Source organism: Gopherus evgoodei, chromosome 3, assembly GCF_007399415.2.
Source record: "Gopherus evgoodei ecotype Sinaloan lineage chromosome 3, rGopEvg1_v1.p, whole genome shotgun sequence".
Lineage (NCBI taxonomy): Eukaryota > Metazoa > Chordata > Testudines > Testudinidae > Gopherus > Gopherus evgoodei.
Window position 1 is genome coordinate 149616601 of NC_044324.1, and position 23789 is coordinate 149640389.

The 23789-nt window shown below is 40.3% G+C and overlaps 1 protein-coding gene across 4 annotated transcripts in view; it reads right to left on the reverse strand.

The window, feature by feature from the left end:
* RGS7 (regulator of G protein signaling 7) overlaps positions 1 to 23789 on the reverse strand; it is a 454835-nt gene that overhangs the window by 76628 nt on the left and 354418 nt on the right. For all 4 annotated transcript variants that reach the window (XM_030556981.1, XM_030556980.1, XM_030556983.1 and 1 more), the window contains exons 6-9: positions 20242 to 20293; positions 2625 to 2689; positions 771 to 847; positions 589 to 670 (exon numbers count right to left, since the gene is read on the reverse strand). In XM_030556981.1, coding sequence (XP_030412841.1) covers positions 589 to 670; positions 771 to 847; positions 2625 to 2689; positions 20242 to 20293 — 276 coding nt within the window. The remainder of the gene's footprint in view (positions 1 to 588; positions 671 to 770; positions 848 to 2624; positions 2690 to 20241; positions 20294 to 23789) is intronic.

A 23789-nucleotide genomic window follows, 5' to 3' on the forward strand; every position in this document is an offset into this window, starting at 1 on the left:
TTCAATGGTCCAAATACAGTGTTGCCAACACATGATTTTATTGCAAGTTCTGTGATATCTGGTGATTTTTCTTCAAGCCCCAGCACCCAAAAATCAACCAATTACATGATAATTTCAGGTTTCATTTTTTAAAAAGTATATGCTTGCCTTCATGGTTGTGGAGAAAAGCTTGAAAATATGACTCAAATGAACCCTAAAGGCTCAGAAATCAAATAAAAAGAACCCAAAATGTAATTTTAAAAAAAATCACATTATTTTGAAGCCAGTTTCTTGATTTTTGGGTCCTGTCTCATGAGTTTTGAATGCTTTGAGTTGTCAATACCGGATTCAAATACATTTTTCTGATTTTAAAAAAATCCAACCCACTATGTCTCCATATTCAGAAAACAGCATTGAATCTTGGCATATCTATGATGCTTGAGTAGAAAAAATGTGAATAGACCACATACTACCACCACAAACAGATCTGTCCTCTCAAAACAAGACAGATGATCCTCTCTCCTGATCCCAAATCACAGCTTTACATGGATTTTCATGTTTATCTTTTGAAATGCTTACAATCAACAGAAGTTCCACATATTGACTTACCACCGGTCTGTGTACATCCCAAAATGCTCGCTCCTGGCTATCAAGGATTTTCCTTTCTATCTTGTCTCTTTTCTTGTCCACTCTGTCAATGTTGCAGTATATTTAAGACAAACAACATTAATTGTAGTGCCTCTGAAAACAGTCAATGACAAATCCAGCAATAAAACTTCAAAGCAACTCACTTTGCTTGTGCTTCAGCTTGCATAAAAATAAACTCCCACTTCCGGGCAAATGCTCTCTGTAGCCTGGCCAAACTCTCCTGAAAATACAGTATAAAGAAGTTAAACTGTGCTTTAAGTTATTCATTGTCTAACAGTTTTTAGACTGTCTTCAAAACCTTCAAAGATGATGTTAGACTCAAAAGCCATAATGCACTGGCTAGTGTAAATGTAGTCTATTTATTTGGTGGCAAGTGTCTGACACACTACAGGATAGAAGACAAAGTCTACATTATCTGTGCCCCCATTTCTGTAAGGTTTGCAACTCTGTTGAAAGGTCTGGACACAGCTCTAGTGAGTTGCAGTGGTTGCTGCAGAGTTTGGCACTTCCAGAAAAACACCCCGGCAGCAATTTTTGTGGGTGTGTTGGTTGGCTGATTATTCCAAATATTTCCATGAAATGCTCCAACTTTAAACCGTAGCCAGCTCTGGAAATGTAGCAATGTCTTAGCTTGACACTGCCACTGATTTACACTAAAACCTCCATTTATCTTCTACATGGGCTGTTTCTGTTGTATAGTACAGAGATAACTTTAGCTGGAACATTAGAAAGATATTTTGGGAATACAAACTTCTTCTAAAGAAAATTGACCATTGGTCATACTTTTAAAAAATGTTTGTAGACTAAAGCTATTGTATAGAAATTTTATTTAATAATATTTTTATGAGACTTGGCATAATTCTGCACTCAGATATGCTGGTAAATCTTGAGCAACTCCACTGGTTGCAATAGAATTATTCTGGACTTTCATTAGTGTAAATGGAAGCATAATTTACTTTACTGACTTCAAGGGAGTTTCAGGTACTCCATTTCTCTCTATATGTTAATTATAGTGAAGCTATCTGAAAAAATGTCTGAGAACTTGGTATCAAATAATCGGACTGCAACTGTATTATATATTTACTGCAGAATAACAAAGGGATATGTCTTCACAATCCCATCAATAACCCACATAATCTTACAATGATAACATGGGCCATACTCATCCCACTGTAGCTCTTTTGGCTTTAGCGGAGTTATAGCTGGGCAAAAACTGGCCTAGTATCTTTAAAACTAAGGGTACAATTTTCAAAAGCACCAAAGTGACTTCAGAGTCCATTGAAAGTATATGGGTCTTAGATACTTAAGGCCAGATGTCTAAAGGTATTTAGGTGCCTAACTCCCCATTGATTTCAGTGATTACCTTTTAAAATCTGGCCATGTCTACATGTCAGTTTTGAAAATGGGACTTAACTCTTCATTACTTGAGTCCTTTTGAAAATTTAAACTAGATCTTTAAATATATAATTGGAATCCTTACACACTGCAGTATAGTTCTGGCAAACATTGGGACATATTTGTTTCCGACTGCATGAGATTGGTGAACAGTTCACCTGAGGCTGGGGAAAGGATCTGTGCACAGTTAGATTAGAGATGGGCCCAAGTCTCAGTTCCCAAACACCCCTGAAGTTTGCGGAGATATGAATTCAAACTTTGCAGCTGGACCCTCTCTACTAACAACCTGGATCCCAGCACCCCAAAACTATGGAAACATTTGGGATTTGTTTCTATCTTTATTCATAATGCACCAACCCAGTCGTCATTGTTTAATATAATACAGCAGACGCTCACGCACAACAGCATTTATGGATTCTGAAACACTAGCACTTGAGTGCCAGCTTTCACATGCCTAGACACAAGTTTAAACTGCTTAATGTATAAACTACTGCACTATAAAAATGCTGTGGCCTTTGTTTCTAATGTTATCCTACATTCTGCTAAGCTTGGGAATCTCATTTATTTGACATCTCAGTTCCAGGAAAGGCCCACATACTTACTGCTTCATAGTCTGCTAGCTCAAGCCGTGCTTTGTTTTGCATTGTTCGCTTGCAGAGGTAAACCGCTAGAACACACACAAAAAATCAATCTATCATTTCTTGTTATTTCATAAACATCATAGCCCTAGAAGTCAAGATCTCAAAGTTTCATCCACATTCCATTGACATGGACTGGTAGATTTTACCTCTGTGTTTCTCCCTCTATAGCAGTGTCAGATTAGCCACTGGGCCAACAGGGTCCATGCCCAGGGGACTGGCCAGTTGCGGGGGCCCAGAAAAATGGGCGCCCCCAGCACCCTGACCCACTCCGCCTGCCCGGTGCTCCAGCTGGGGAGTGGGGACTTGCCGAGCTCCTCCTGCCCACCCGGCGCTCCTGTGGTCCCCACATCCCGACCCCACTCCCTGGCTGGAGTGCCTGGGCAAACCCCCACATTCCAACCCCATTTCCCCGACAGGAGCGCCAGGAGGGGGAAGCAGGGGGATTGAAGGCAGATGGGGTGGGAAGGGGTCCCCCACTTGCTCTGGCCCAGGGGCCCCACAAAACCTTAATCTGCCCCTGCTCTGTAGTCAATTTTTTAGAACAAGGGGGTCAATACATACAATGGTATTTTTTATTGAAGTGTCACTTCTGCCAAAGTGATTAATGGCATAATTATTTAGCTCTCTTTACATTATAGCAGTAATAAACAAAACCTTGAAGGTGTGGTTTTGTTTTTGTTTTTGTTTGTTTTGCCAGGAACTAATTTATTAAAAAGCTAAATGGCAATTTATCTTTAAAGTACTGCATATGGACTAAAAGAACCAAGAAGTTTATCAGGAGGTGTTGTCCTATTTCACTAATAGAAGGGTTCTCTTTATTGTTTATTTATACGCTATTATTTTCCCATTGCATAGACACCAATCCACATTAACAAGAGAAACTCACAGTTAAAAATAAAAAGGGAACAATACAAATAAAAAATAAAGACTCAAAGTATCACTCCCTATGGAAAATATCTATAAGAGGAAATAATGTGGGAGTGAAAATGAAAAAAAGTAGCATATCTTTACATACAACATTGGGATCAAATTTAGTCTTATTTACATTGGGGCAAATCCAAAGGAGTTGCACTGACTTCAGCAACGTTATTCTGGATTCACACCAGTAAATGAACAGAATTTTGACAAATATAATACAAGCAACAACTGCTGAAAAGAAATGAGTTGAAATCAAACTAAGGAGAGAGAGAGGACAGATGTTAGTATTACTCACTAAGTCATTACATTAATGGCTTGATCCACCAGAATCCTTTATGCATCCAAAATTCCTATTGAATTAAACTGCAAATCCTATTCTTTTCATTTAGGGGCAAATCCTATCCTTCATTTCAAGCCTGAGTAACTGGATTTAGTACAGGTGACTCCTCCAGAATTGAGATGTAGAGAGGGGCAGAATTTCCCCTCACAAGGCAGAAGAGAAACATCATAACCTTTTCATGCCTCCACAGCCCCAGCCCCTCTGTGGGGTAGCATGGCCTTTTGATTTGATTTGTATAGTCAAGGATCCATCAACTCTATCCACATACTCTGTGCCGGGAACATAGAGCCCTCACAGAGCTAGGCTCTGATATATTCTGAGGGAAGGAACCCTGGCCCACCTATCCCCATCCCTACATAGAAAAATGCATTTCTACTGCTGGTACAGATAGGAAAGATTTGTGTCTAAGAACTCAATTCGACAGTCCCTAGACAAACAAAGTCCCTTGCACCTAATCTAATCTTGTATTTTAAGGACGCTAAATCAATAATACTTAAGATTCCCAGAGACAAAATTCACTTCAGACAAAAGAATAAATCTTAAAAATAGTTTGAGTCTGACTTGCTTCCTCTGCTCCAAGGCATTCTATTATTTCACTAAAACAACAAGGAGTCTGGTGGCACCTTAAAGAACAAAAGATTTATTTGGGTATAAGCTTTTGTGGGTAAAAAATGTTTTTTTACCCATGAAAGCTTATGCTCGAATAAATCTGTTAGTCTTTTAAGGTGCCATTGGAATCCTTGTTGTTTTTGTGGATACAGACTAACACGGGTACCCCCGATACCATTATTTCACTGGGATCACACAGGGTGAAAACCAGCAGAGAACTTATATTCATTGCAAGTGTCTCTGAGCTTTAACAGTGGCTCCAGATATTACTTAATGGAAAGCAGAATTAAAATTTGATATTTATGTTACTTGGTCTATTTTCGTCTCCATTTGTATTCTTTCCATTTCTTCAGAAGCGTTACCGTCTCTCTTCTCTGATATTCCCTCCTCAGGTAATACAAAGATGTATCTATTTGTCACATGTAATTTAGCAGGCTGAGGTACAGAACTTAGCCCCAATTTCAATGCATATTTAAAGCACCACACATTTACGCTATTGCCTTATGGTTTGTTCTGAAATCTAGGAAAGAGAATAAGTGCTGAATTCTGGCTCTTCTCACTGAGCCCAATGGTAACTGCAGGCACATAACTGAGGGCAGAATTGGGCCCTCTTTACAGTCCATCTTTTTTTTTTTCTTATTGCTTTCAAAATTACTTTCTTAACTGACAGATCTAGGGGAAAAATCCTGTCAGCATTTGCTTTATGACATTGTGAGGATTATCTTTAAAAAATGTATTTATTAAAGATGAGCAGAGAGGGTTCCAGGAACTCCATGAGCTGAGTTTAAGCCTGTCAGGTAGCCAGGGCCGGCGCTACCATTTAGGAGACCTAGGCAATGGCCTAGGGCACCAGAATTTTTGGGGGGTGCTATTTTGCCAGGAGGGGCGGCACGCGGGTCTGGTTGACCTACCACAGTAACGCCGGCAGATGGTCCACTGCTGGAAAGGCTCCAGTGGAGCTGCCACAGTCATTTTGGCGGACGGTGCGCTGGTCTAAAGGCTCCGGCGGACCTACCACAGTCATGCCTGCAGCAGGTCCACCGGAGCCTTTAGACAAGCGGACTGCCCGCCAGCATCACTACGGCAGCTCCACCGGAGCCTTTCCAGGAGCGGACCGTCCGCCAGCATGACTGCGGTAGGTCCACCGGACCCGCGGGGGGCAGCGAAATGGCCGTCCGCCTAGGGCATCAGAAATCTTGGCGCCGCTCCTGCAGGTAACCCCAACATCTCTTTAAATATATATAGAAAACTCCCACTCTCTTCTTTTGCTTGGCCTACTGTAAAACTCGTATTCTTAGAAGATAGTTGCCCAACCTATTTTCAATATATTTGTTGTACTTTGTTCCTTACCATCAGCCCAATCTCCCTTTCTAAAGCAGTTATTCCTTCAGGATCATAATGTCCACAGCAGAACAGACCAATGATTTACTTGTCTGGCAGCCTTTCTTTGGCTGTGTCCAATCCAAGATATCAGAGGGGTAGCCGTGTTAGTCTGGATCTGTAAAAGCAGCTAAGAGTCTTGTGGCACCTTATAGACGAGGCTAGTTCAATCAAATTTGACACCATCAGCTCAGGGTTAAACAAAGACTGTGAATGGCTTGCCAACTACAAAACCAGTTTCTCCTCCCTTGGTTTTCACACCTCAGCTGCTAGAAGAGGGCCTCATCCTCCCTGATTGAACTAACCTTGTTATCTCTAGCCTGTTTCTTGCTTGCTTATATATACCTGCCCCTGGAAATTTCCACTACATGCATCCGACGAAGTGGGTATTCACCCACGAAAGCTCATGCTCCAAAACGTCTGTTAGTCTATAAGGTGCCACAAGACTCTTTGCTGCTTTTACCAATCCAAGATGTGTCAGTTGAATGCCTGAACACCTCACAATCTGCCTAATTCTGCTACATCAGGGTAATTTCATGGTGGTCCCAAGATAAACAGTACTTGCCTACACAAGTGTAATAGTCTAATCCTGTTTCAACATTTACTATCTGGAATAAAATTACAAGGGCTAACAATTCTCATGCTTCTAGACATATGCTCATCACAGATCAATGCTTATGCAAGTGTTACCTAATGTGAACAAGAGTTGTAGATTCAGGTCCCTGGCATAACTCTTATATGGTGATAAAGATCCAAAAAGAAGAACACAGTATCATGCAGGGAACTTAAGATGCTATAGGATTCTTTCCTTCAGTGTAAATAATTTTCTATAGCCTCAGACTAAAGATTCTTTATTTCCAAGGCAAATAAATTTCAACAGTAAAAGTTGTGACATCATATTTGTATGCTATATAGGTAATTTTGGGACTTCAAGAAGTGAAGTCCATTGAAATGAGCTTCATTAGAAGGGTATGACACCTGGAGATCAGTATCTGATCCTGAAACATGAGGATTATCAGCCTTTGTCATTTTACCCCGGTAAGTAAATTTCAGAACAGGATTAGATTGTTTTAATCACAACATCTGCTGTTATACTATGTTATTTGTCTCAGTAATATCTTGTGGCAACGAGTCCTGGACCTGTCTCCTTGAAATTTCCATCCAATGACTTCTTTTTAGTGTGCACATTTCTAAGCCAGGACTTCAAAACGGATACGTTTATCCTTCAAGCCTTTCCTCCAGGGTATTAAAATGCTTCTCTTATTTTAGGAGTCTAATGATTATACCATCTGGCCTTTTTAATGCTCATTAAAACTCTTTCTACATGTCAGCGTACTTAAGGCAGTGTCTAAAGTGTGCCCGGGAGGATTTATCTGTCTGGGAAGAATGACAGATCTGCTGATGCCAAGGCAGAAGAAAACGGTGCTCAAGGACACTTCAACTCTTTGGTTCAATTGCCCCTCCCCGCATCATTGTATTGCCAGCGCTCTCACTTTTAGCATGAATGCAGCCATTCTGGGATATTGTTAAGGGCTTCTTGTGGAAGCAGCAGCTGAGGAATTTGAGCTGAATTGTCTGCGGTTTCCCAGACAATAATAATACTTTAACTCTTCTATAGTGTACTTTATCCATAGACATTAAGGCACTTTACAAAAGAAGGTAAATATCACTCTCCTTTTACAGAAGATAAAAACAGGGGTGCAGCAAAATAATTTTTTTTTCCTTAAGAGGAATGGGAGTTGGAGTTAGGGACCACTGCAACAAATATTTTCCTCAAGGCGTTGATTGCATAGTACTTCCCAGACCTTACCTTGCCCCATATGTAACATTAGTGGTTTGCAGTTACTACAGTTGGTGTAGCCTGGCTTGTAGTGCCTGGAGAGGGAGTGAATGAGTCAACTGTTTTCCTCCTTTCTTCCAAAGCAGTCAGCCATAAATAGCTGGTTCAACAACAAGGTGAGAGGCACATGGGTGTAATTTGGAGGCGCATTGCCCCTCCCCCCATACAAACCTCTGTCAGGCACAGAATTTGCACCCCTAATGCACTCCCCCATTGGCCAGACTAGAGCTGTCCCCCCAAATACAGAATTCAAACTACCTATGGAGAGGCAGACCACAGTGCCCACTATTTTGAATTCACATTTCTGCTGTGCATGCATAGCTAGAGCTGGAAGTATGGTCTATAGGAATGCTTTTAACAACAAAGGCCTCTTATTTTCACATATTCTTTTTGGGGGGAGAGGGGTCAAGTTGACAAATTTAAGGTCAGGTGCCCACAAGGAGACCACGAAGCAGTTACCTTGGAAACTGTTACGCTCTACAGACTGGTTATTTGGCTCTATGGAAAGCCTTCAGAATACTACTAATTGCACTGAGGACAGCCCCACCTTTTCTGCAAACAGCATCATATGCCAAACTCTAAGTTACATACTGCAAATGTGACTGCATAAGTGACAAGATAGGGCCCTAAACATCCTTAGGGCCAATCATGAAGCAAATTCTGTCATCAGCTACAAACCAGTTCAAAGCAGTCAAAGACTGGATTGTCACTGGTGAAAGATCAGAATTTGGCCCATTCATTTTCAGCATGTCTTACAATAAAGCCACTATCTCACTGGACGTAACCAAATGCAACAGAGTATTTCATAAAAATTACTTCACATAAAAACAAATGATATATAATGCAACAAAGCCTCATTTGTAATCTCAGTTTGCTAAACATGGACTGCAACATACAATCTTATTTTAGTCCTTGTATACTTTAACATGATTTTGCAATCAATCTGATTGCCTTCCAGTAAAACAAATTATATAGTTGTAGCAATAGCATATGATTTAGAACAGATTGGAGTACCATGGAAAAATAGAGCTTGAGTAGCAACTTTTTTAAACACCATATCAATGTGGTCATCCACAAATTCAGATGACCAAGATAATTTAAATGTACAAGGAAACAGAATAATTCCACAGTCAAAGGGATGGCATAGAGCGCTGGACTGGAACCCCTGAGACCTGGATTCTAGTCTCATCTCTGTCACCTTGGACAGGTCACTGCATCTCTCTATACCTCCACTTCTCCATCTATAAAATGGGGATAATGACACTGCCCTGCTTTATAAAGCACATTGAGATCTACTGATGAAAATGCCATATAAGAGCTAGGTATTTATATTAGTATGTTTGTTCTCCTCCTCTGAACTTACTTTTCTGTTTGTTTATTTTTCGTAGGGCCATGCTTTCTGAGACAGCCAATGTGCAGTGACTGTTTTTCCAAACTACTAGACATAAGCCCCACTTTAAACCTGCATCTGTCCAGGCAATAAAGTAAGAATCTATTTAAACTAATGATAAAACACTCATTTGGCCTGTCTACACAGCATCTAGGAATGAGCCTCCCAGCCCAGTTCCATTCCACTTATGCCAGCAGAGCTCACATTACTACTCTAAAAATCACTGTTCATATGGTGCTTTGAAGCTGGAGCTTGGGCTCTGAAGTCTAGAGGGGCTTCAGAGTCTCAGTTCCAGTCCGAGCCCACAACTTCAAAGTACCATCTACATAGCGATTTTTAGCTGATATTAGCACGCCCTGCTAACACAAGTCTGTGGACCTGGGTGTAGATGTACCCATCAATTTCAATGGAAATTGAGCTAACGAATTGCTATGTGTTTTGGAAAATCTCACCCACAATAACTGGGTTAAAAAATGTGGGCAACTTGACAGCTCAACAGTAAAATTACTGAACATGTCCCACTGAGATATGTTGCCTCTTGGCAACAGCTTTTAAATATATTCAGTCACAATAACGCATTTTCAGGGTTCAGCCATTTTCAACTCTCAACTGCTTAATCATCATTTAGAGCTCATGCAAAGCCTCTGCAGGGTTTTTTTTTGTTTTTGTGTTTTTTTTGTAAAAGAAGACCAGAGAGATAATTATGAGGTTTCAAACTCTGAACAAGGAAGAGGACTAATTTTATGCATTACATACACCCATTTAGTGGAAAACCCACAGCTTCCATTCTAAAAGTTTAAGACCATGAAGTTAGTTGCTCAGATGGAGCCTGATCAAGCTCCCACGGGAGTAAGTTTTGAATGGTACCAGGACTGGACCTTTGAAGACTACAGACTTGCAACCTTATCTGAACCCAATGGGAATTGACAAGTGTTGGGTACAAGTTGAACTGGAAAAAGGGTTGACACACTTGGGCCAGGTTCAGGTTGGGCTTTAAAACTAGGCTCAAGGAGACTGGGGTGTGTGAGGCAAGGGCCAGTGGAGGTGGTGCCACAAGGGGAGGCAGTGCTGCACTCACATCAGCCCCTTCCAGATGAGGGAGAAAGAGACACAAGGTGGCCCACCTGCAAGTGCAGCAGCCTGGCCAGCCAGGACCCTGCATCAGTCAGCTTCTGCCCTGCTCCACCCTGCACCTCACCCCAACTGCCCAGCATGGAGTACTGCATGGTGCCCTTGCTGCAACAATTCAGGAAATCTGAGGTAATGATCAGGGGGATCTGTAAGTGGCTACCGATCATGCGCCGCCACACCATCCCAAGGTCTATATCCCTCCCACTCTGACCCCTTCCCCGTGCCTGGATTCCTGCAGAGGGGCAGACAGGAGGTGACAGTGGAAGTGAAGAGGAGGGGGGTTACTCTGTGTCTGCACAGTGATGGGGCTGTCCAACCATCTGGCTACCCTGGCTGTGGTCTGGGTGGTCCAGGGGGCTATGACCTCACCAGCATACAGGAATTGGAGGCCCTGGCCTTTCTGGGGTGGCTGTAGGGCACGGAGGGGGAGCAGTGCATGTTTGTGAAGCAGAAGCACATGGTCCATTTGCAATGTCCCAGCCATGTTGCTCTTCCAGCTCCAACATTGGCACCTCTGCCTCTGACCTTGCAACTCAACTTGAATCCAATAAAAGCCAATTACAAGTGTCGGGTCAGGTCAGATATGACAATGACTTGAAATACTTGGGCTTGGATCAGGTGCAGGTTACTTGTGATCCAGCTGGGTTCAGGGTGAGCTTTACAGTTAGGTCTGATGACACCTCAATAGGAGATCCCACATAGTAGGATCAGAAGAACCCATCTACACTACTATCCTGAGGATGATATTGTTATCTTTATGCAAGATTCCCAGTGAAATCAGTAAGAATTCTAAATACACAAGAAATTGAGGGCCAGGCTGAATGTCTGTGAGGCAAAAGAAAAGAGAGAAAATCTTTACAAGAGATTATTTTTTAAGTGAGTCTTTCAATGGCATGGTTAAATATTTTTGTTCAAAGCTTTCTTCAGCAAAAAATAAAGATTTAATGATATTAACATTTTGTATTGATTTTGCCAAATTGTTTTGGTTGGAAAAAAATATAAAAATAATTATGAAAAGAAACCTTAACATGGACACTTTATTTGGTTTAATAGCGCCTGATATAGGTTAATTCAGTAACAAACATAAACCATGAGAATTTACAGATGTTACAGATGTTACCGTCACCTATTTTTCAGAATACATCTGAAGCTAGCAGGACCAAATTCTGGCTTCAGAGTCAATGGGAGTCATATGCATACATTCAATATTGCCAGGGCAAAAGAATAAAAGTTAAAATAAGGTCTACAGAGTTCAAACAGATGCTGTCCTGAGGGCAGATAAATTAGCGATCTTTAAATGTCCCGGATAAAGGAATAGAGTAAATCTGCACTGCCAATAGACAAATCTGTAACAAGTGCTCAATTTAAGTATCATCATCATTTACAGTGCAAATTATTCCTTTACCTCACTGATGCTTCTATAAAACAATTAATTATTTCTGGTCTCTAGGACTTAGGTTTCAATTTCCACTTAAGCATAAAAAAGAAAATGCCAGTTTTTATGTGAACAAACTGAGCACAATAACTTTCATCATTTAGTCTCAAGTATCTACAGGGCAGTTACACCCTCTCACATAAGCCAGGGGATGTTAGGCTATGGCAGGCTTCAATAGTTTTGGAGATCCCCATGACCATATACCACTCCCAAATGAAATCACTCGTATGTCTTTTGTTAGCTCCCTATTCATCAACTGGCAGATTTAATTTTCATATTAATAATAAAATGGTCAAATCAGTTTAGTTTATTCAAAGCAATGATTTGAAAGTAATTCTGAAAATTCATATTTATAAATCTTTAAATGTATTCTTTCTATAAGAAATTACATTGTCTATATTGATAAAGGCCAGGATTTAAACTTAGATTAACAACGCATTTATGGTAATGCAACAACAAACAGATGTTTCAAAACAGCTATTTGGGTCACATTTGATTAGAAAGTTCCAGAGAACTTTTCCTAAGCACATTTATGAAAATGTTGGCAAACGACCTGCACCGGGCTGCACAAGAGAATTCTCAGCTATAACTCTTTTTTCTTATAACCTTAGTCCTTTGACCCAAGAGTGACTCCAAAGTGCAAGGCTCTTTAACACAGAACTGTAATTTTTGTCTGTTTCATAACTGTGGCACTATGAAAAGCTGCCTCTCCTCCTATATTCTGCTGACCTAGTTAATGTCAGCTGAGGCATGTCAACAGCTGATTCCTAAGATAAAGTTCACGAATACAGGTAGAAGGCACATATGGCACGTAGAAGGCACGTATGGACAGACTAACAGATGGTCGTCTGTCTGCATCAAAATTTGGCAGGCTTTAGGACAAAACACAGGGCATCCTGGCTTCAGCAAGCTTTGAACAGAGACTTTCTCTGAATCATTTATGTGTCAGAGGTAGCTTCTGGTTACTGATGTAGCTCTGCACAGCAATACAACGGGGTTTGAATGCATAGACTCTAGAACGGGGAATAAACCTCGTAGGTCTAGTCTAGCTCCATGCTAATACACGTTTGCTCCCTTGAGCACATATACTTGCATTTTGTCCAGTCTAATTTTGTGTGTGCCAAGGAATTGGGCTTCCCTATTGTGGGATGAATCTACATGCAAATAGATGATCCTTTTAGCCAGTCCTTTCACCAAGCTACTAGTTCAGATATTCTGTATATGCTGCCAATTTCTATAGCATTCAGTTGTTTTACATTTAAAAAAAAATACAGAACTGCAATACTGTTCACGTACAATAACATTAACAAGATGCTGTATCTGGCAAGGGAGACTAAAGGACCCAGCAGTTAGGGCACAAGGCTGAACAAAATTCTGGAGACCAAGATTTCATTCCCATTGCCTCTGTCTGACCCTGGGCAAGTCACTTAAATTTGTATCTTAGTTTTCTCATCAGTAAAATGAGGTTAAATGCTACTTACTTAGCTTTGTAAAGTGGTGTGAGATCCCTGGAAGAAAATCACTAGCCAAGAGCTAATGGTTATTTTATCAGTACTGATGACTAGGAACAATGGGCTAAACGTATGAAAGATTGCATTTGGCAGGAAGATTTTATCAGGGTGTGGATGTCTCTCAAGAGAAGTGTTGAAGCCCCATAGCTTGATGTATAAAATTAGAAAGGGCAAGACACTAATACCATTCTAAGAACCAAACCTGTGATGTCAGGGAGATGGGTTAGATGACCTAAGAGGTCTTATTCTCAGCTCTGGAGTCTATGAATTCAAACTGTGTTGCTATGAAGAGTCACACAGAGATTAGTAAAATGACTGCCTACTAGAGAAAGAAAGTTTGAGATAACAAGTCAAATTTTCAAACAGGCATTTAAAACTGTGAATGCAAAATAAGTAGACAAACATGTTCTAAATGGAAAATGAAGCTGAATAAAAGTGTGGTATATGATTGCAATTGCCTGTCTATGCTTTCATTTACCTAGTATATGTTATGTCCTGCAGATGCAACTGAGGTATAATAGGCCAAGTTCCCCGATAGCTCATATCCATCTCTTCTCTTGAACTACAGCTCCTAACTCTAGAACAAAAATTAAATCAATTCTCACTTTTCCTGTGCTCAATCCATTCTATAATTTCACCCACTTCTATTCACCTTTCTCCTGAAACATGTCTTATTACCGCCTCCCTCCTCCTCCCAACAATATTCTGTTTTCTACATTGTTACAATTATTTGCTGTATTTACATAGACTGTAATTACTTGCCAACCTTGGAACTTTTCTCTGCCTTTCATCTTTCTTCTATATTACATTTAAACAAGAGAATGTGGGAGAATTAAATTCCTCAAATTCCCAACAGCTGTGAGTCACTAAACCCAGAAAGGAACTGACAAGCCTCACGAGAACTGATCCCATATGCATATGGATTAACTTCATTAGATTTGGCCAAACTGAGATGAACCCTGATCCGTCTGACTATGAACATAAACAGCCTCAGTATTTCATAAACTTTCAATGACACTGAAGTGTTTTTAATTTGCCAGGACCATCTCTATTAATATAGTAAATTTAATATTAAATAAGAGGGGAGTTGGGCATATAACATTTTAATTTGCAGAATAAATTGTTTCATCGGAGTACAAGTAGACAGTATGTTCAGCCATTAGTGCACTCGCTCACTCTAGAGCAAAAATATAAAGCAGAGCCAGCTTTCTAAACTGTGAGATCATAGTTTTAATAGCCACATGAACAAGTCATAAGATAGGAACTCTATCCAATACAGAGAGGATGCAGAACTACTCAAACTCCACCAATCTAAATTACTGCAAAGGATCCACACCTTTACTCATGCACCAAGTCCTGTTGAATTCACTGGAACTTTGCACGGGAGAAACTTTCCAGCATGGTTGGGTCCCGCTGTATAGAACTTTAAAATTGATATAATCAGTTAAATGAAAGCCAAGGATCTACATGTTTAAAAGTGACTAGTGATTCTGGGTCCCTAAACTGAGATATTTTAAAGGATCCTGATTTTCAGAGATTGAAAGCTCAAAACTTTCTGAAAATTAGGACCTTCTTAGATGTCTCAGTTTGAGCATCCAAAAAGTAGGCATCTAGTTACCTTCAGAATGGAGGCCAAGATATTTTACCTTGATCCAAGATAAAAGTCTAATGCCTATGTCAGAAGCAGGGTTCACATCGCTTCCCTATAGCACTGCTCTAGGAATTGGCCAGCAGCCTCCTGAAATATATTTTTGGAGATTATTTTTAAAGGATGTGTCAAGAAAGGACATCATCTGTTTTACACACATTGCCTATAGCTAAATCTTTGTTGTGAAAATATTGTATACCCTTATCTAACATAAAGCAGAAAGTGAAATAGCATTGTAAGGTAGATGTTGACATAGTTTATAATGGAATAAAAAGCATTTCTTTTTGGAGTTAACTTGGTAATGAAGGAACAAATGCAATGTCTCAACCTTATTTCATTTCTAGCTTAAGGTTAATTATTTTATTGTCACTGTTCATCATGGGCAGCAGTACAGCACTGGGTGAATAATGGTAGGTGCGCCTGCCTTTATTTAAACGGAAACTTTACACTTTTTTTTTATGATTTGTATAATATTTTCATAGGCTTGTAAAATTGTATCAATCACTAATAAAGTTGTTTACATTGTAATTAACTCTGATAGACAAAGGTTATTGAAGAAGTGTCCTTCTTGGTCGTATGACAGGGAACTGATTCTCAGAGGCACAGGATGCTTGTCTCTTCCATTAATTTTATGCAGAGCTGCAAGGGCCCAGGGCTGCTCAGGATCTGGCACATAGTCCGTAACAAAGGAAATACCACTGAGCATTCTAATGCATGACAGAGACTAGAGGTACTCACAATGGTTTTAATGTAAGTTCTATTTATTAAAAAATGGTTTATTATGGGCAATTGCCTACATTTTCTATACTCATTTACTAATAAACTACTGTGAAAATCTGCAGCATTTCTTTTGAACTCTTTTGGGGTGAAATTTGCCTTTCTCCAGAGGACCCATTGAGGACTATACATCCCCTAAGACTTTTAAGACACTGAAATCCTACTTAAGACCTATTTTGCCCTCAAAATAGGATTTCAGGGCTTCATAGACCTTTTGTGGGTCTTCTGCAGAGTGGTGAATTTCAATCTTGTGATTACCATTTCCTTTATTAAAAACTATAAGTGCAATAGTAGGCACAACATTTCAAGAATGATGTGGAGAAACTGGAGAGAGTCCAGAGAAAATCAACAAGGTCTAGTGAACATGGCCTATGAAGGAAGGCTGAAAGAACTGGGTTTGTTTAGTTTGAAAAAGAGAAGACTGAGAGGGGACATGAGAGCAGTTTTCAGGTATCTAAAAGGGTGTTGTCATCAACAGATAGTTAAGGGTTAATGTCTCTTTTACCTGTAAAGGGTTACAAGCAGTGAACCTGGACCACCTGACCAGAGGACCAATCAGAAGAAAAGATAATTTCAAATCTCGGTGGAGGGAAGTCTTTGTTTTGTGGTGTTTGTCTGTTGTTCTCTCTGGGTTCTGAGAGTGACCAGACGTACCTACAGGCTCTCTAATTTTCTGTTCATACAGTAAGTACAAGTAGAAAGGCGTTTTAGTCTTTTTGATTGTTTTCTTTATTTGCAAATGTGTATTTTTCTGGAAGAATTTTAATTTGTATTTCTGCTGGGGGGAAGGCTTCTCTCTAGTGTCTATAAGCTGGAAGACCCTGTAACCTTTACCATCTTAATTACAGAGACAACTTTTACTTTTTCCTTTCTTTTATTAAAAGCTTTTCTTTTTTAAGACCTGATTGATTTTTTCCCCTTGTTGAGGCTCAAGGGAATTGAGTCTGTACTCACCAGGGAATTGGTGGGAGACAGGGAGAGAGAAGGGAGGGGGGAAGGTGGAATTCCTCTGTTTTAGATTCACCTAGCTTGAATCTGTCATACCTCTTGGGGAAGGGAAAGGAGGAGGGGGGAAGGTGCATTCCTCTCTGTTTTAAGATTCAAGGAGTTTGAATCACAGTGATCTTAGCCTCTAAGGATAGAACAAGAAGCAATGGGCTTAAACTGCAGCAAGGGTGGTTTGGTTTGGACATTAGGAAAAAGTTCCTAGCTGTCAGGGTGGTTAAACACTGGAATAAATTGCCTAGGGAGGTTGTGGAATCTCCATCTCTGGAGATATTTAAGAGTAGGTTAGATAAATGTTTATCAGGGATGGTCTAGACAGTATTTGGTCCTGCCATGAGGGTAGGGAACTGGACACGATGACCTCTTGAGGTCCCTTCCAATCCTAGAATCTATGACTCTTGCAAGTAGTCTGCATTCAGAACTCCCACTATATTCAATATATGCAATTAAACTGGCTAGGATAAAAATTCTTAAATATAATATGAACCCTTATCCGTCAGGATATAAAACAACTTCTAACTGCCTGGAATTGGGAAGAAGGTTGCCCAACAGGGATACTATTGCAAACTTGTCCATTGTGAGAGTTTTAAACCTTCCTCTGAAGAATCTGCTACTGGCTAATTTTGGAGATGGATTAGTGCATTAGATGGACCACTGGTCTGATCTGGTATTGCCATTCTTCTGTTCCAAGAGGAAGTTGTGAACAGAGCACTCATTGGATGAGGCCCTGAATGCTATGTAGCAGCAGTAAAATGTCAGCTCTCCTTCAGAAACACCAGAAGCATTCATAGTTTTAAAATGACTGGTAAGTAAAAATAATGCTTTGAACGTTCCTGGGGTTCTTTGATTTTTTAATGAGCGTGTTTTCATTTAGAGCCACTGTAATCAATGGGTCAGTTTCTGGAGTAAGTTACTTCTCAGCATGAGTAATAATGTTAGAATCTAATTTTTAATTTTAGATTTAATTTTTAAATGCCTAGCTTTGTCACCCTCTTGAATGCAGAACTCCTACAGGCTTCAACTGAGTGTTTAAAATATGTAGGCCCTAAAGTAAAAGAATTAACCACTATGGTCTAAGAATTTAAATAATCTTGAAAAAAGATTTCTTGTTAGCTATCATAGCTTGGTGATCCAGTCATCTGGACTGAGATTGCATCTGTTTGCTCAAATCATTGCTGAATGTTCGGCAGAAAATCTCAGTGCCCTTCCAGGCCATGCGTGGTGATAGATCCTAATCAGCAGAAGGGTTAATATACCATGGAAATTCATTAAAAACTCAGCACTCCACAACACAGGATTTCTAATTTCCTTTAAAATCATGCCCATCCCCAGGCCTTCCTATACTACAAACAGGAAACTGAGCTGTTTAGTGGTAATGCCTATATGATAACTGGGGGAGCCCAGCACAAAGAAACGAGAAACTCTCCTGGCACATCACTGTGTGGAGGGACAGACAGATCCTGAGATCTATTCTGATACCCTGGAGAGGCTCTCTTCACCGCACTCTGCCCCCAAATTGATAATTCTGATTCTGACTGTGGGGTTTCTTTTTTAATCTTCATTATTGCTTTTTCTCAGCTAGAAGGTCACTTTAATAAGGCAGCTAGACATTGTTCCTCCCCGTTAACATCAGTGGATAGTAACAGCAATTTTCTCAGGCTGACTTCAGGCTCAGACTACTATTAGACAGTGAAGCGTTCTAACAAACATTTTAGCATATTTATTAACTCCCCCAGTTATCCCATAGGCTTTTTCTAGTGAACAGCTTGGTTTCCCTTGGGAACCATGTTTCATAACTTTCTGGTCTTCTATAACCCAGGAGACTGTGGATAGATAGGACAACACTTAAAGGAAAGCTGTGAAAAACTGCTAGGAAGAAGGAAAGAAGGAAAGAAATAGGCAGTGATATTAAGTGCTGAATCAAATATCTTCCTGCCTCAGTGACTAATCACAGCTGTCTAAATATTAGCTCCATAACAGTATTCTGGACTTCTACTGTACTTTGAATTTATAAATCTCAGTGTTTTACAAGGTGGGCAAGCATTTTTCTCCCCATTGTACACGAGCTAACTCAGGCCCGGAGAGGTTAACATCAGCATTTTCAGACTTGAGAGTTGTTGGTGCTCATCACCTCTGATAATCGGGCTAGTTATTTAGATGCCTAAGATTAGGCACCTGAGTTTGAAATTGTTGGATTTAGTGATTTACCCAAAAATCACACAAGTCAACTGGGAAGACAAGAACAGAATGTTGGACTGACTCCCAACCTTATGCAGATTCCATTAGCCCACATCTCTCCAACACTGAGGTTGAACACACAGTAGTGCATAGCACCTTAAATTTCCAAAGCATTCAGCCAAGATATTTTTTTTAAAAAAAAATAGGTGCCTGAAGTTAAGATATTTAGTCACCAAAATAAAAGGGTTGTTTTTCCAAAAGTCCTGAGTATCCAGCAGCTCCCATTAAAATGAATGGGAGCTGTTGATTGATCAGTTTCATGGAAAACCAAAACACTTAATTTGGTGCATACATGTGGACATAGGAACCTAACTTTAGATACTAATTTCTGTAAAATCTTGGATTTAGTCATTTTATAGTGGATTTCTTTTAACCAATTATGCATGTATAATTTATGTGTGTAAATGCTAAACATGTCTAGGGTGGCCCTGGTACCTCCTCAGAATATGGGATTTCAACGCCCCTGCCCATATGGCCCCTCTCTCTTCTGCATCAGCCTACCCACGTGGCCCTGCCCTATTTTAGCCTACACACACAGCCTCACCCCCTTCCGTGTCGGCCCCCTGCATTAGCTCATCCCTGCCTGCATGACTCTGCCCCTGTGTGTGAGCCTGCGTCCATTGGCCCACCCATGCCTGGATCACTGCATACAGAGGTAGCACCTTGACCCCTCCCTTCTGGCATCCTCCTGCACCTACAATCTCTTCCTATTCTCTCCTCTCATTTTCAATGGACAAAGCCATGTCCACTGCTAAGTTTCTACTGGACTGGAATAGTACGGCATAAATCTAGGATTGTCCGGCTTTAAACTGGACAAATGGCCTCCCTACATATGGCATGAAATAACATATTGTACACAGATGTGGCCATTCCCATCCATGTGAACCTGAATGTATGCACATGTATTTGTGTGGCCATGTGTATGAACAAATAACTGATTTCCACATGTCCACTGGATACATACATGCGTATATCTTTGAAAGTTTGGCCCATTATGAGTTTGAGAATCCTCACCAGCTTGCTTGCATGTGTTTAAATCTCATCAGCATGGTAGAATCACTACTTTTAAAGTACCTTCTCTTTCACTGGGACTTTGTCACCATATGTATTTACAATGTGCACAGCAATGCAATGCTATTTTTGTATTCCTGGATCACATTCATATTTGACTTCTGCCTTAATAGACTTTATAAAATCAAAGCCAACCTTGAGCTGAGCATCAGCAGTTCTTGCATTGGGACTGAACAAAACAACAATAGTGTTTTTAATGGTGGGATGGCTAAACAACACAGACTGTAATAATATTTTTATACATACAAGACTCCTGATAGAAAGAGAATAGGTATTCACACTGACCATAGTCTGTATTTTCCGGCTCCCAACAATTTGATGGCCAAAAATAGGGTGTCTATAGAATAAAACAAAATAAAACAAAAAAGCAGGGAATTCAGGTTAGACAAAGCAAGTATTATACAATTTCTAGACTGACACTGTTTTGTAAAGGTTATTTATGTTTTCTTTGGAAATCCACTGTATTGTTAATCCAGCAATTCTGAAATAGGCATCAACATGGCAAATTAATTTTGTATGCTTATTTATGGTATTTGTATAGTGTGCTAGAATGGCAGCTAAGAAGAATGAAGTATTATTAATTATTATTGATAAAATACAGAACAGGTACAGGCAGCCCTACTTTCCCCAGGAACACGCTCACACCAACCTGAAGATTCAACATTTAGAGGTGAGAAGTTTTTGCACTCTTTATGACCCATTCAATCTTTGATTTTGCAGAACTTGTGATTAATAAACAGTATGTTAAGGTTCTAGACAACTCACTAGTAGGTATTTATTAGAGCTGGTCAAAAAGGACAAGATATTTTCACAAAAATATTCAAAATTTCAAAGTTGTATTACCGTTGAGGCCTTCAAATGCAGTTCTTTATTTTTCCATTAAAAATACCTAAAATGTTATTGATTTTTTTCTTTTATTGCAAACAAAATGATTTTTTTTATTTCAATAACATTTTGTTTATATCGTTGGGGAAAATATCTTTAAGAGATATTAATATTTTGTAAGAAATGAAGAAAATAATTCATTTTGAAAGACTACATTTCAATGAAAAACTGCTGCTTTATCCATACATAGACATACTGACTCCAGGCATGCCACTCTCAAGGCATACGCCTTCTCAGTCTCTGAGTGTGCACGGCTGTAAATGCAGGAGTCTGAATTTAGCCCTAAAGCTGTCCTAAAAAAAGCTAACACTGGTATCACCCAGAATCTTGGACAGTAATCCCTTGAGTGGAACTGGAAATGTGTAAGCCGTATGATGCAGCTTTTCTCTCTTAGCCAACAAACAGTTCTTCCAGACAGAGCAATAACATTGTCTTTTTCTTACATGAATCCGGGTCTACACTATGAGTTTAGGTCGAATTTAGCCACGTTAGGTCAATTTAAAAATGACTGCGTCCACACAACCAACCCTGTTCCATTGACCTAAAGGGCTCTTAAAATCGACTTCTGTACTCCTCCCTGGCGAGGGGAGTAGTGCTAAAATTGACTTTGCTGGGTTGAATTTGGGGTAGTGCGAACGCAAATTGATGGTATTGGCCTCCGGGAGCTATCCCAGAGTGCTCCATTATGACCACTCTGGACAGCACTTTGAACTCCGATGCACTAGCCAGGTACACAGGAAAAGCCCTGGGAACGTTTGAATTTCATTTCCTGTTTGGTCAGCGTGGCGAACTCAGAAACACAGGTGACCATGCAGTCCCCCCAGAACAGTAGAGCATAAAATGTTTCTATGCTCCCCCTATCATCTCCGTCTCTGAGGTTGTCACAGATTAAAAGGTGAAAAAAATGCACTCGTGATGATATGTTTTGTCAAGCTCATGCAGTCCAACCTGCACTGATAGGGCACAGCTTAATTCACAGAGGCATTCAGTGGCAGAAGCAAGGAAAGAATTAAGTAAGCATGAAGAGTGGAGGCAGAATGTGATGCTGAGGCTAATGGGGGCGCAAATGGACAGGATCAAGCATCTGTTGGAGGTGCAGGAAGGCCAACAAAAGCATAGACCTCCGTTGCATAACCAACTACCCTCATCCCCATGTCCCATAGCCTCCTCACCTATCTGCCCAAGAACATGGGTGAGGAGGCTCCAGGCACCCAGCCACTCAACTGCAGAGGATGGCCAAAGCAACAGAAGGCTGTCATTCAAAAAGTCTGAATTTTAGTGTGGCCACAATAAGCAATGTGGCCTTGTCCTTCCCTCCTCCGCCACCTCACCCGGACTACCTTGTCCGTTATCTCATTTTAAAAAAATTCATAAAGAAAGAATGCATGGTTTCAAAACAATAGTTACTTTATTTCAAAGGGGGGAGGGTGGTTGGCTCTCTGATGCAACAGCAGTGGTGATGGTGAGCTGAGCAGGCTCCATGCTTGCCATGGTATGGTGTCTGCATGTGTAACCCACGAAAAAAGGCACAAAATGATTGTCTGCTGTTGCTTTCATGGAGGGAAGGGCGACTTATAACATGTACCCAAAACTACCTGCAACAATGTTTTTGCCCCATCAGGCATTGGGAGCTTAACCCAGAATTCCAATGGGTGGCGGAGACTGGGGGAACTGTGAGATAGCTACACACAGTGCACCGCTCCATGAGTCTATGCTAGCCACAGTAGTGAGGATGCACTCTGCCGACTTAAAGCACTTAGTGTGGATATACACAATTGACTGTATAAAATCAATTTCTAAAAATCAACTTCTATAAATTTGGTAGTGTAGACATACCCTTAGTCTTATCTCAAACATGTGACACACCTCGTTGCATCTCTGCAATTCAAGTATTTAGCTTACATCCTTCTTCTCACAACCTTTCCCACCATTTAAGGACTGGGTAAAATAGTGGACCATGAAGAATCTCCTGGATTTGAGGAAAAGTATGAACCCTAAACACCTAGGAAAGGGGTTTAACTTTTCCAAGGAAGAATGAACAGAAGAGGGGGGGCAGGCCTATAGACATAAGAAACAAGAGATCTAGGGCTTATTGTAGAGTGGGGTGTATGTAAATGAGATGTGGGATTCACTATAAGTATGAGTGTGTAGAAGGAAAGGAAGACTAGCTGTTCACCCCTCAGCTGGTTAAGAACCTCCCAGAGCTATGCAAAGAATCTCTGTCCATGTTCATGATCTCCTCTGTGCATGAACTGTGGTTTGCAAATGCACGTGACTGCCAACCTAGGCACAGTTTGAGAAGGTGGTGGAGTTTTTATCTAATTATTTTGCACAGCTCAATCATCAACAGTAGTAGAATTATCTGTTGTGTACTTCACAATACAGGTACCTTAGGGTACACACATTTAACCCCCCCTTGAAAACCCCATCACATGTACTACAATTTTCAGGCAACTGAAAGCTTTGCCTGAGAGATTTATAGATGTGTTGCAGTACAAGCATTTTGTACCATAACCATTTTCATAGGGAAGATGATCAAACATTAACGTTTTTGAGTGGAATGTTGAAAACCTGAAGGAACTATCAGTAGTTAAAAATTTCATTTTGCCTGAGGAGTGGCTGTCAAGTGGTTTGCCATGAATGAGTGGTATCATTCCCTATTTGCTACTTTGCCATGACATCCTATTTATAGCTGAAAAGAAGGCAGGTGGTGGAATAGTTTTGGGAAAATCAAATAGTGTCTATCAGTCCAGGCAGAAATAATGCTGCCAACTTACATCACTACAATTTTAAAGCATTTGGTCTACATGTATCTGTAATTGGGTATTCCCAGGCAAGCAGTTCTGTTCATTCCTGTGGCTGGAGAAATAAGGTCATATCCAGCACCACAAATATTATCAGAGACCCAAACTCATTGATTTGTGTAGAACAGATTGTCTCTATAAGGT